The sequence below is a fragment of the Stylophora pistillata genome, chromosome 7 (assembly GCF_964205215.1).
Source record: "Stylophora pistillata chromosome 7, jaStyPist1.2, whole genome shotgun sequence".
Taxonomy (NCBI): domain Eukaryota; kingdom Metazoa; phylum Cnidaria; class Anthozoa; order Scleractinia; family Pocilloporidae; genus Stylophora; species Stylophora pistillata.
This window is the reverse complement of record NC_142525.1, coordinates 33,452,512-33,465,716: the sequence shown is the minus strand read 5'-3', so window position 1 is coordinate 33,465,716 and position 13,205 is coordinate 33,452,512. Positions and strand designations below refer to the sequence as shown.

Genomic DNA, 13,205 nt, shown 5'->3' with positions numbered 1-13,205 from the left:
GGTAGTTGGCCGACTCCACCCACAGTTACATTACCGCAATTAAGGAGGATTGATTTCAATTTTTCACTTACATAATCAATGATTCGGCAAGTGAAAAATTGTTTCCTTTTAAAAATGTTGACTTTTGGGTTTCAAAGACTCGTCAGCGCAAAAATGGCTGGACCTTAATACGAAGTAAGCAATCGTAGTAAACTCATTTACATCTCAGTGTGTTGCTATTTCCCAATCAATCTATTTCAGGTCTGATCCATCATGTCTATCAAGTTGACCGACAAATACAACTTGGACAAGGAGTTCGCAAAATCGGACTAGAACCTGAAAAAGGATGGTGTTGAATTCTTAAAAGCCAACGTATCCTCAGGAACTTGGATCTTCTACACTTATGCAAACTTCAATGACAAAGAAGGAGGGGGCAACTCATCTAACTACAAGGTTGTCCAACCTGGAGCAAAGGTAGACATCTCAGCTGTGAATGGTTCCATGTTCCTCTTTCCGGACCAAGTGGAAGGGATCCTTTTGTTCGAGCACAGCTTCTACGGTGAAGACAGCAAGGTAAATCATGGAGGATACATAAACTTCTCAATAATCAAAAGCTCCCACTCTCTGTGAAATAATGTCCTCCACTCTGTCTTACGATTCCCATTTGAAAACAAGGCTAGGAGAAACCACCTTTGACCCCGATCAGTAGCAGTCATTTCGAAATGAATAATGTGGCATCATAGAAAGTAATTATTTTCTTTAATTTTCTTAATTATGAACATGGATTTTTAGGAATTCTGGCTTGAGATTGGCCATGTATAGTGAACTCGGGTCTGGAATCATCCTTTCAAAAAGTATCGTAGCTAATTTCCGATGAATAATCTTTAAAGTCGCTTAGACGGGCGATAGGAGACAAATCGGATAGCTTGTTCTCACACGGCCATTGCATCAAATACGGCCATTGCATCGAAATAGTAAGGGATCACAAACAGGTCATACATCATGCGGACAGTGTTTAAGTGACGGGCGAAAAAAAAAACCCATCAGATTATTGTTAGCGTCACGGAGGTCAGACATTTGGTGTAAAACTAGTTATTTTGTTTTTATTCCCCTGCCCTTCCCTTCGATAGCAAACTAAATAATGTTTCGTGACAAGGTAAAGCACGTTTCTCCAAATGACGTCATAGCTCTGGTTCGCCCCAGATCTCCCTTCCCAGTTCCTGGAGGAATATCTAGACGATTTCAAAAATTCATATCAAATGGAAGTTCCAACCAAATCCAAACATTTTTGTAAAAGGCACTCCTGAAAAACGAACTTCATTGTTTGCGAGAGAAAATATCTTAGAGGCTAGATGATAGTATAAAATTAGTTTCTGATGAAAGTTGTTTCTTCCTTTATCTGAGTGCCATTCTTTTCACAATTTCGTGCAGTGGTTTGAAGAAAGTTGCCCACATGTGAACCCGTATTTCCCAAGCGGAAAAAATGGAGGAGTTTCCTCTGTCATCGTGCTATCAAAGAACCAGCATTTTGCCATCTTCACCGAAACCAACTACAAGGGTCTGCAACAGCAACTGGATGGAGGCACGTGGTGTAAAGACCCGGATGCTATGAAATTCCCCAATGACCGACTTCAGAGCTTCCGTAAGAAATGAGATGACCAGTCTGACTCGACTCTTCGCTTGTGTTTCGTAGCATTTGTTTCCTTTTTTTAGGTTTTTTTTTATAAGTTTTTTAGTTTGTTTGTTTGGTTTTTATTTTTGCTTTCTTGTCATCTTTTGACTGGTGAAGAGTTTGTTAAACACGATTTTGTAGAACAAGATTTTGTCAACTCAGCTAGGTACTTTAATTCATTAGAGACGATTGAAATAAAAGAAGTTTACCTCTAAAGGTTGGCAAATTTCTTTTTTATAAAGAAAGAGCTTTTTTTGGGCGAAACCGATTTGATCTCACCCAATGAATGTGTTGTTACTTTGAGGGAGTAGCCGCATTTCGACTGAGCATAACTTAAAAATTAAAGACAACAAGGCAAATCAACAATGTTTGTTAAAACAAGTTCAGTTATTATGATATCCATTTTTCCCGCCTCCATAAAATGTGAAATGTTCAGCAGGCAACCGTGGACGATACTCCTACTCTTGTACGTTGGATCAGCGATGATCTGATCGGCCCAAAATAACAAATATGAATATTCTAGATTCTATAGACCACTTTCAGAAATGGCTGCCGGATTAATATTCTTTTGTTTAAATGTAAATTAGCCCTTCTGGCTTCGTTCTCCAGTACAATATTCAGAAGAATACATTATCTCAAACGAGGCCAGTAGGGCTAATTTAAATTTAAACAAAAGAATTTTAATCCGGCAGCCATTTATGAAAGTGGTCAATATTGTCAGTCTGTTCAGTAATAGACCACAGATGACATCAAAATGTAATGAGAACATAAAAGTGGCACACGAGGCAAGGCTGAGTGTCACCGATGTTTGCATTACATTATAATGGCTTCTGTGATCTTTTGCTGTCTAGACCCGCGGCAGTAAAGAAGCTAAACCGGCATTGTCAATGGTGACATCACCTGTTCTCCTCCATCAGATAATTCACCCTATCCCTTAAAACCTTTATCACAAATTCTTCCCAACAATGAGCGCGCGAGAAGTTCTACAAGTATTGTAAGAAAAACTCGCACACGTAGCGAACCGTGATGCACATGAGGCCTATGGAAATATCTCCAACAACCATAACCGGCAAGGCACTCCTTTTTCGGTTAGGTAATGTGCGTGTTCAGTTCTCTTCGTCTGTCTTCTAGAACTGCCGAGCGACATTTGCAGCTTCCTTCAATTCAATTCGTTTGGTACCTCGATATTGAATCGCAACTGCTTCCCTCGTGGAAATATTTTTGTACTACTTCGATGGCGTTCAAAAGGAAAAGTAGATACGTACCTGTGAAAAGTAGATACGTACCGTGACGTCACAAACGTCACAAAAGGAAGATTCCGACCGCATTCCATTCACTCTCACGTTTCACCCTCACAACCACTCTGTTAAATCCATCATTCTTAAAAACTTTAAATTACTTCAAAGCGATCCAGAGACAAGCGCTATCTTCTCGCAGCCTCCGCTCATTTCATTCAAACGCGACAAAAACATAGGCAATTTTTTGGTCAGAAGTTCTTTTCAGACTAATGACCAACCAGGCACTTTTCAATGCGCTCGTGCACGATGCAAAACGTGTCCTTCATTCACAACACTGAGAAAATATCGGGACCCAAACGATCCATTAAGATCACCGATCACTTCACGCGCACCTCCGCCAATGTAATCTATTGCATAACTTGCACTTATTGCAAAAAGATATACATCGGCGAAACAGGCAGAAGACTAGGTGACCAATTCCGAGAACACCTTCGCGACGTGGAAAGGAATGACAGGGACACATCGAAACCAGTCGCTAGACATTTTAATTTATCTAATCATTCTAAGCAACATATGGCAATCTGCAGTCTTTCCTTACACTTAGGTAGCACGGAAAGCCGTAAAACTCTTGAACAAAAGCTCATCTTTCAAACTGGCAGTCTAATTCCCACAGGTATCAACGAACGCTTTTTATTCCACCAATTTATTCGTGTTTTTCTCGTTGCCATGTTCCCACCAATAACGTAGACGTAGCTCCATTTTCTGCCTTCAAAAGCACACACAACCCACAATTCCTCTATTCGCTCCGACGAAGGGCTAACGCTCGAAACGTCAACTTTTGTAATCGTTACGGTGGCCAATTTACCATTTCAACTTTGTTGATATATCCAAATTGTTAGGTAACAACACTAAAACAAATGATCACATAAGCTATAAAGGCAGGAGCTTCTATTGTTATTCGAACTTAATTGACTTCGCAAAACTTTCTCAGAGTCAAGATGGCAAAAGAGACTCATAGGCTACACTGTTTGCTACGGCAAACATCTTTAAGATGAGAATGGTTCTAAACACAAACAGTAATGGACCGTGTTTGACTGATCAATGACGGCAGTCATTTTAAAATCTGAGGAGGTTATCCGTTGGACATAGTAAAAGCCATTCGCATGAATTATGCAATGTGCGGATGGAGGTGCATGGGAGACCTAGAGCGACCTCTCTAACTCAATGACAACATTGGCTTTGTATCACCGGGGCTCCCTGAAGAAACGCCAGGCAGCTAGAAGCCTTTCACTGATGCTGGACAAACAACTCGCGGGCGCGGTAAAATTAATAACTGGATCGTTTCGCATCAAATCGCATACTCCACGCCACACTGTACTCACGGGAAAAGGGTTAAAGAAATTAATAATATTATTTCTTTAATTATGAAAAGAAAAATGCCAACCTTAACTTTGCAATAAGCTTCTTTTATTTAAATCGTATGAATAATTCAAAGTACTCTGCTGAACTGAAAAAAAATTGTTTAACAAAATCTTCCACGCTCAAGGTTAACAATAAGGCCAAAGCAAGAAACAAACAAAAAATCAAATAAAAGAAACAAAAAAAAAGAAAAATTACTGAGAAATGAAAGCAAAGAGCCTGTCAGATTGGTTATCTCATATCTTGCGGAAGCTCTGCAGTTGATCGTTGGGGAATTTCATGGCGTTTGGATTCACATACCACTTGCCTCCATCAAGTTGCTGTTGCAGACCCTTATAGTTGGAACTGGCGAAGATGGCAAATTGCTGGTTCTTGGATAACACGATGGCTGAGGAAACCCCTGCGCTTCTCCCGCTTTGGAAATAGGGGTTCACATCTGAGCAACTTTCTTCAAACCACTGCATGAAAATTTTGAAAAGGATAGGATAGCACTCAGATAAAATGAAGAGCAACTTTCATGAGGTACTTATTTTAATCTAAAATCTAACCTTTAAAGGTTTGTTTTCGGAAACAAACAATCTCACTTTCATGAGTGCCCTTTAAGAAGAGTTTTGAATTTGCTGAAGTCCTTATTTACTATGGATTTTTTAAATTCCCTAAAATATTCGCTCACCACCTGCGAAGAGAGATCTAACAGATAGGGGGCGAGGCGGAGCTACCGGCGGGAATCGTTATACAACTGAAAGCGTGAGCTATTATAATGATCATTGAAAAGTTTATAGGTTCTCATTACCTTCCTTTCTCCGCCGTAGTTACTGTGCTCGAACAGAATGATTCCTTCCACTTGGTCTTCAAGGAGATACATGGAGCCATTCACACATGAGATGTCTTCATTTGCTCCGGGTTGGAGAACCTTGTAGTCAGCTAGACCAGCTTTTCCGTCATTGTATAATTTATGGGCGTAGAAGATCCAAGTTCCTGAGGTAACAACGGCTCTTTTGAAATGAGCGCCATCCTTTTGCAGGTTCTTGACTGAATCCGCAAACTCCTGGCTCAGACCATCTGAGGTGGACAACTTTATGGACATGATGGATCAAACCTGGAATAGATTTACATGAAAATGTCACAACAGAAGTAAATGTATTTACTATGACTGATTACTCCGCCTTCAAATCAATCGAGTCCCATTTTTGTACTGACGAGTTTTGAGGTTAAATATTCGACAGCATTTCCTACTAAAACATCGAGATATGAGCGGTCGAGGAGGGACACAATTTTGAATTTGCCAGATCAACCTTTTTAACCTCGAAAAAGCTTGAGAAAACTTACAACTCATATTGTGTGAGTCAGCAAAAGGTAGGCTACTGGTTTCCAGCTATCTTTGTAAATAGTTTTACTTACCTTTGTTTTCCAAGGGTAATACAACTTGTTCTTAATGTCTTACAAGACTCCAGATGACACCTTTGGCACGATTCCTTTTATAGCATTTCTTAGATCAGAAGTGCGCATGTCATTGACGTGCTGTTTACGTGTGGCAGAATAGAAATAAACACTCCGATAGCCTCTCAATAGTTAATTCATTAAGCCCCCCCAAGACATTTAATAGCCAGTTCAATCACCCCCCAAGACAGAATCAAAACAGCTTGAAGTAGTTGACACGTCTCACCCCCCCCCCTTCAACTTATCATTGGATAAAAAAGAATCTGACAACTGACGTTTTGTAGGATATTCCTTATTTTTTGATTTACAACTCGACGTTTTCCGATACTTTAACAGCAAAATTCGATTTTTGAAAATAATAAAAGCGCATGCGTGTTTCATCGCTCTGTATGCCTTGGTATCTCAGCCTTTAACTCGTTTCAAGCAAAACACTCGATTTGCTTTGTTGTCTTTTTTAAGTTCTGCTCAGTGGAAATTTTGATCAATCTTTGAAACAGTGAATTATTCTGTACGGCAGTTCATAACTGTTGACTTTGAAAAATTATTATTATATTTGCTGTTAACACCTTTTTATTATTGCTTTACCAAAGCTGGCAAATAACGATGGGATGATCTTTGTTACCATCTTTTCAATGTAGTTAACGCGGACACTGGAATAAAAGGAAACGTGGTTTCTGTATTAAGTAATTAATGAGGCACAAGCCTTAGGAAAGCGTTATTATACAAGCAATGACAAAGGGACTGTGGACTTTTGCAGTTTTTCCAATACATTCTCAGATGAAAAGGTGTTTGTCATCCCTATCTCCCTCTTTTCTTGTCTTTATCACTAGGCTTCTATGCATAATTGATAAAGGCACGGAGTAATGTTTTTTAATCAAAATAATATATGGGGGTGGAAAAAAATGGAATTTATGGAAACTTTGACCCATTTTATCTGACATTCTTGACTTACTTTGTTATCTTTTTTCAAGTTCTGCTCAGTCGAAACTTTGACAAATATTTATTTTCCTGTAATAAAGTTGATAACTGTTGACTGACATTCTTGACATTGTTGTCTTTTTAAGTTCTGCTCAGTCGAAATTTTGAAAAAATTGTTTTTCTGTGATGCAGTTGATAACTGTTGACTTTCTCGCCAACATCACGAAACCGGATATTTAACCATGAGCACGCGCCGAATATGAGATGAAGAATATTCAACGAGGTGCGTAGCGCCGAGTTGGTAATAGTAATCGTACTGTCAGTAAACCTGAGTTTCAGTTAAAACGCACGTAAAAATAATTACCAACTAACTTTAATTTGGTTTCTCAATGACCAGGAGACAAAAGCAACTTCCGTTCCAAAAATAACAATAGAGGTTAAAGGTGACGTTGACATTTCACGTTTGCCGTTTCCAGTCTTCACTCCTTTTGAGAAAATCAGGCAGGATAGTGCCAAAAAATTGGAATTCATTTTGCCATAACATTCCCTTGATTAATTTATTCATATTTATTAAAGGTTAGAGGTTCCATCGAATTGTTTAAGGGAGAAACTTTCTACCCATTTTCAAAATTCGACATATGTGCGGTTTTTTCTTAATTAAATATGTACATTTTTCTGTTGCTTTCAGCGGTCACCGTAAACATAAAAGCTATCTTGTAAAACAAGACTTTTCCAAGTGGTAAATTCGACCTGTGAGCTTTAATGGTTTGACATTCTGACAGGTTTGGACTTATTCAAACAATTAAATTATTTCTCCCATTCTAAAAGAAATCCTGATTGGCATAAAGTTAACATATCAATGTTGTTTTGAAAATAACACAGAATGCGTGGGAAAAGTCATGTTTCCTGTATTGTAAATTGAATAAAGAAGCCTTCATTATGCTCTGTTCTGTTGTAAAACACTTTGGAAGCGGTTAGAGCACTCAAGAAATAGCTACACTACAATGAAAACGTAATCCACCCACGGTACCTTCATCCCTAACAGCTAGGTAAATATCACGCGATATTTGTACTCCAGAAATATCCGCGAAATTCGCCCCCACTGAAATAATAATTTGGTATGTTGGATGATAAATCTCTTATTCGAAGATTTTTTGTGTTGTATCGCTGAGTATTAATACTCGTTGTTTGTATTTTGACTCGCCTTACGGGCTTGTCACAATACGGCACAACTCGTAAAAATACTCAGCGATACTACACAAGAAAACGTCTAATAAGATCTATTAACTATAGTGTTCCAGCCGCTTCCAGTGTGCTTTACAACAGAAAAAGACACAGACGAGGCTTCTTTATTTGTTATCTGTCTGATCACTCGGGAGACAGTCAGTTTTCATTACCACAGTAAAGAGTTTCAAAGCTGATATTTGGAGTGTTGGCCCTTCGTCACTCGCTTTGACGACTTCGCTATACAGCTAAGCTGTGATTTGAAATACGAAAACGTTTCTAACCTTTTAAAACTCAAGTCTGCTTTTAAAAATATCGAACAACGCCAGGTTCGCTTCTTAATTACATTCACGCTGAAGCATCCATTGCTCGCAAAAAAATACTCATAAAACACAGCAAACCCTCTCTAAAAATACATTTTATTTCTTATTTCCCTAATGCATTAAGACAAAGTCTGAGAAAAACGCACCCTCGACTTTTCCTTTTTTTCTCTAGATTTCTCTCGATGCTAAATGGGCGGTGAAATATCATTACATGAGGTATAACACAGGGAATTATGTGCTGGAATGCTGCCGATGAGGAAATGATCAAGTTTAGGGCTTTGCCGACCCATGCAAACTGATAAAAGACGTTTCCGAATTTAACCTTTTCAAAATTAATGTTGTTCCTAAAATATCGAGCATTATCGTGTCGAGAATTGCTCCTTAAGGAATATCTTGTAACACTTTTTTAACCCTATAATTTTAAGAAGGAACTGAGACGAGTCCATGTACTTTCCGTGCTGTTTCAATAATGTCCTGAGAGGGGAGCGGAAGGGGCTATTGAACTGGTTAATGAGAGGCTCTTTGAATGTTTGTTCCAATCCTGTGACTCATAAACAGTTTATATATCCATTTCGTGAAGCTGACGTCATGTGGAGGTCAACTGTTATGACCTGCACTAACCAAAAATCAATCATCTCGAGGATTGGACAAAGTTTCGACTGAGCAGAACTTAGAAAGACAACAAAGCAAGTCGAGTATTTTGGCTGAAATGAGCCAAGGTTACGCCAACGCAAGCAAAGAGATGAAACACGCATACGTTGTCATTCATTTCGAAATTCAATTTTCCATATCAGGAAGCATCTTGTTAAAAATTTTTCTTTGAGGAATAACTTGTAAAACACCTGTTGTCAGACCTTTTTTTATCCGGTGATTTTAAGGGGGACTGGTGGCAATTTATTTCAAGCTGTTTTTATTCAGTCTTGGGGGGCCTTTGAACTTGATCTTAGGCAATTGAATGTCTTGGAGGGCTTATTAAACTGGTTATTGACAGGCTATTGGAGTTTTATTTACTTCCTGAAAGTCGTGGACAGCACGTCCATGACATGCGCAGTAATGATCTGTAAACTGATATAATAAGACTTCCACGTACAGTGGCAAAGGTACCCTTAATTTGGAGCCTCGTAATACGTCAAGAAGAAATTGTCTTCCCGGAATTACGCTTGGAAAATAAAGGTAAGAAAAATAATTTGCAAAGGTAGCTGCAAACCTAGTAGCCTACCATTAGGAGACACACACAATCTCAGTGTCAGGTTTCTTAAATACGCCTTGACAAGGTAGGTTGATTTGGCAAGTTCAAAATTGTTGCATTCCTTGAACACTCATATCTCAAAGTTTTAAATGAGAGATCTGACGGATGTTCAACCTGAGAGCCTCGATCGTCAGTACAAAAATGGGACCTGAATAATTTGAAAACGAAGTAATCATTCATGGTAAACGCATTTACATTTGTTGAGATATTTTCATGTAAATCTATTCCAGTTTTAATCCATCATGTCTATCAAGTTGTACAACTCACAAGGTCTGAGCCAGGAGTTTGCGGATTCAAACAAGAACCTGAAGGGAGATGGTGCTGAATTCACAAGAGCCGTGGTTACCTCAGGAACTTGGATCCTCTACACTCATGCAAACTACAACGACAATGAATTTGGTGCTGGTCCATCTAACCACAAGGTTCTCCAGCCTGGAGCAGATGTAAACATCTCATGTGTGAATGGCTCCATGTATCTCCTTGAGGACCAAGTGGAAGGAATTATTCTGTTCGAGCACAGTAACTACGGTGGAGAAAGGAAGGTATTGAGAGCTTATAAGCTTTTCAGTGATCAATAGCTCACGCTTTCTGTTGTATTACGATTCTCACCGGTAGCTCCGTTCGCCCCTAAATCTTGAATTAATATTCAGAGGATTTAAAAACCTCGTTATAAATGTAGGGTTGAACCAAATTCGAAACTTTTCTTAAGAGGGTACTCCTGAAAACGAGCTTTCATGCTAATATGAAATAAGTAACATCAAAAAGTTTCTCCTCAATTTATTTGAGCGCTTTTCTTTTCAAAATTTTCATGCAGTGGTTTGAAGAAAGCTGCTCAGATGTGAACCCCTATTTCCCAAGCGGGAGAGCCGGAGGAGTTTCCTCTGTCATCGTGTTGTCCCAGAACCAAAACTTTGCCATCTTCACCAAACCCAACTATCAGGGTCTGCAACAGCAACTGGATGGAGGCAAGTGGTGTGTAAATCCGGGCGCGATGAGTTTCCCTAACGACCGACTTCAGAGCTTCCGCAAGAAATGAGATGACCAGTCTGACCACCTTATTGCTTGCATTTCGTAGCAAATACATTTTTTTTGTCTATTTGCCTGTTTGTTCTGTTTGTTTTGTTTTGTTTTTTTTTTTTTTTGTCTAAGCCTCGTTGCTAATTTTGATTGATGAAGATTTTTGTTAAACAAGATTTTGTCAATGTAACTTTGTACTTTAAGTCAAAAGATACCATACAAATAAATGAAGCTTGTTGCTGAAGGCTAACATTTTTCCGGTCATGAAGAAGAAGGTTCCTTTTAAGCAAAACATATGTAAGCTCGCCAAGTAGATGTCTTATGTAATATACAATTCAGATTTTAAAATGGACCAAAGCAACGTCTTGATAGGAAGGGGTAGAAAAGCTTGCAATTTTAAATATTTATCCAGCAGGTCATGAAGAAAACTGAAAATCATTTAAATTGCCTTAATGAAAATACGCAGTTCAGACTGCATATGCTTTCTGGTGGCCCATCCCACATATTTATGAGTACCCTGTTCCACAAGAAAAAGGTGATTCAAGAATGTAGTGACTAATTGACACTCAACCAATAATTAACAAATGGTAAACACCACAGCGTACACTATTGAGTTATGGATGCACGCGGGAGGTTGCTAAGTACGAAAGAAGCGTAAGAGTCGCTCGAGGCGATAGCCGAGAGCGACTCTAGCTTCTTGAGTGCTTAGCAAACCTCCCAAGTGCATCCATAACTCAATAGTGTACGCTGTGGTGTTTACCATTTGTTTTATAACATAACATTGATACATTGTAGCTAAAGAGTTCCCTTTTATTTAACAAATCTTACGTGACCAGAAAAAACAAGCGCGCGAGGAAAAATAGTCTTTGCATTTGCTCACGTCAGCAGCGTACACCCATGGGCAAATGGTCGACGCTAAATTGACCAATCAGAGCGCGCGCTTTACTTTGGTTATATTATAATTAAGAATAATTTTCTTATTCAATAGCTATTCCATTTTTGTTAGTCTGTTGTTTTACACAAAAGGGTATTCCCCATTGTAATCCACTGGTGGCAAAAATGCCCAAACACCACTTGTGGCTAAAATGCCCAAACACCACTAGAGGCCCGAATGCCCGGGCCACTAGTGACTAAATGCCTAAACTCCACTAGAGGCCTAAATGCCCAAACGGACACTAGTGGCCAAAATGCCCAAACGGCCATAAGTGGCCAAAATGCAAAAACGACTACTAGTGGCCAAAATGCCCAAACGTACGTCCACTTGTGGCCAAAATGCCCAAACGGCCACTAGTGGCCAAAATGCCCAGACGGTCATTAATGGCCAAAATGCCCAAACACCGCTGGTAGCCAAAATGCCTGAACGGCCACTAGTGGCTAAAATACCTAAACGGCCACTAGTGGTCAAAATGCCCAGACGGCCACTAGTGGCCAAATTACCCAGCCAAATATGAGATAAAAAAATAACCAACCAGGAGCGTTGCGCCGAGTTGGTAATAGCAATCGTATAGTTAGTAAACCTAAGTAGAATGATTGTTTTAGTTCAAACGCACGTACAAATAACTACCAACCAACTTTAATTTGGTTTCACAATGACCAGAAGACAAAAGCAATAATACAATACTTTCAAACAATACTTTATTTACCCACGCTACATCTAGGAGTGATAAAAACTCGTAACGGTTAAAACATGTGCGTGAAACGAAAAACATTTAAACAACAACAAAAAAAACGAAAAAAACCAAATCTATTAAATCTATTAAATCTATCTAAAAAACCTGCTTCTTCTTTAAAAGACATTTAAAAGTAGAAATATGATTGGCGTTTCTAACGTACGTAGGTAACGAATTCCAGAGTATTGCCGCCAAAAATGAGAATGACTTATGGCGCTATTCTAGATTAAAACTGAGTAGCGTTAAAAGTGTCCTCGACCCTCTTAAATCATAACTACAGATTTTAGTCTTAAAGAAATCTTCTATGTACCTTGGGGCTACCTTATTAATACATTTATATACCAAAGCTAGGGCCTGGAATTGTCTTCTTTCTTCTAACTTTCTTATACCAGCCATATTTAATTAATGGTTGTATGCTGTATGCTTTCCATACCATAAAATGGATCTAAGAATATATAATTATTGGTGTTTTCTAATTTTGTAATTTGACCTCTTCCAACTCCAAGTAATAGCGGGCAACAATATTCCAAATGAGGCAAAATATATGCTTTAGGAGGGGGGCATTGGGGCCTCTGGGAAACCGATGAACCGGAGAAAAAAACCTCTAAAAGCGAAAAACCGACGAAAAAAGGCAGCGAAACCGAAAACCGCATGCAAACCTGACAAAACCGCTACATTTTCACCTTTAAAGGGGTCAAAAAGGAAAAACCGAAAACCGCATTAGACTGAGTTTTCGTGAAAACCGAAAACCGAATACAAAAACACGTAAAATCCGCAAACCGCTCTGAACATCAAAACCGAAAAACCGCCGGGCCTTTTTGGCCCAAAAACCGAAAAACCGATCCAAAAAAACAGTCAAAACCGCAAAACCGAAAATCCCAAAGCCCCCCTCCTTTATAAAGGCGGCACATTACGTCTAAAGGAATAAACCTGCGAATCCTCCGTAACGCAGAGGCTTTGGCACCACGCCTTTTTTACTTGTTTGGACACGTGAGCGACAAAATTGAGCTTACGATCTAATGTAACACCAAGGATTTTAAGTGTATTATTAGCGTC

At 39.1% G+C, this 13,205-nt stretch overlaps 4 protein-coding genes and 1 pseudogene across 5 annotated transcripts in view; 4 read left to right on the top strand and 1 right to left on the bottom strand.

Moving 5' to 3' along the window:
* The window catches only part of LOC111339370 (PCI domain-containing protein 2), a 51,921-nt gene that overhangs the window by 4,964 nt on the left and 33,752 nt on the right, over positions 1-13,205 (top strand). The gene's annotated exons all lie outside the window — the stretch shown is intronic.
* The window catches only part of LOC111343242 (uncharacterized), a 31,974-nt gene that overhangs the window by 183 nt on the left and 18,586 nt on the right, over positions 1-13,205 (top strand). The gene's annotated exons all lie outside the window — the stretch shown is intronic.
* Positions 244-1,867, top strand: LOC148727519 (uncharacterized; annotated as a pseudogene). Its single transcript, XR_015989288.1, has 2 exons — positions 244-552; positions 1,411-1,867. The product of XR_015989288.1 is annotated as an uncharacterized LOC148727519 (transcript).
* On the bottom strand, positions 4,352-5,752 carry LOC111339395 (uncharacterized). Its single transcript, XM_022946053.2, has 3 exons — positions 5,710-5,752; positions 5,102-5,407; positions 4,352-4,766 (listed from the first exon to the last, which is right to left on the bottom strand). The coding sequence occupies exons 2-3, from the start codon at positions 5,393-5,395 to the stop codon at positions 4,545-4,547; spliced, it is 516 nt and encodes a 171-aa protein (XP_022801788.1). The 5' UTR covers positions 5,396-5,407; positions 5,710-5,752; the 3' UTR covers positions 4,352-4,544.
* LOC111339394 (uncharacterized) lies at positions 9,265-10,729 on the top strand. Its single transcript, XM_022946052.2, has 3 exons — positions 9,265-9,386; positions 9,693-10,004; positions 10,277-10,729. The coding sequence occupies exons 2-3, from the start codon at positions 9,705-9,707 to the stop codon at positions 10,496-10,498; spliced, it is 522 nt and encodes a 173-aa protein (XP_022801787.2). The 5' UTR covers positions 9,265-9,386; positions 9,693-9,704; the 3' UTR covers positions 10,499-10,729.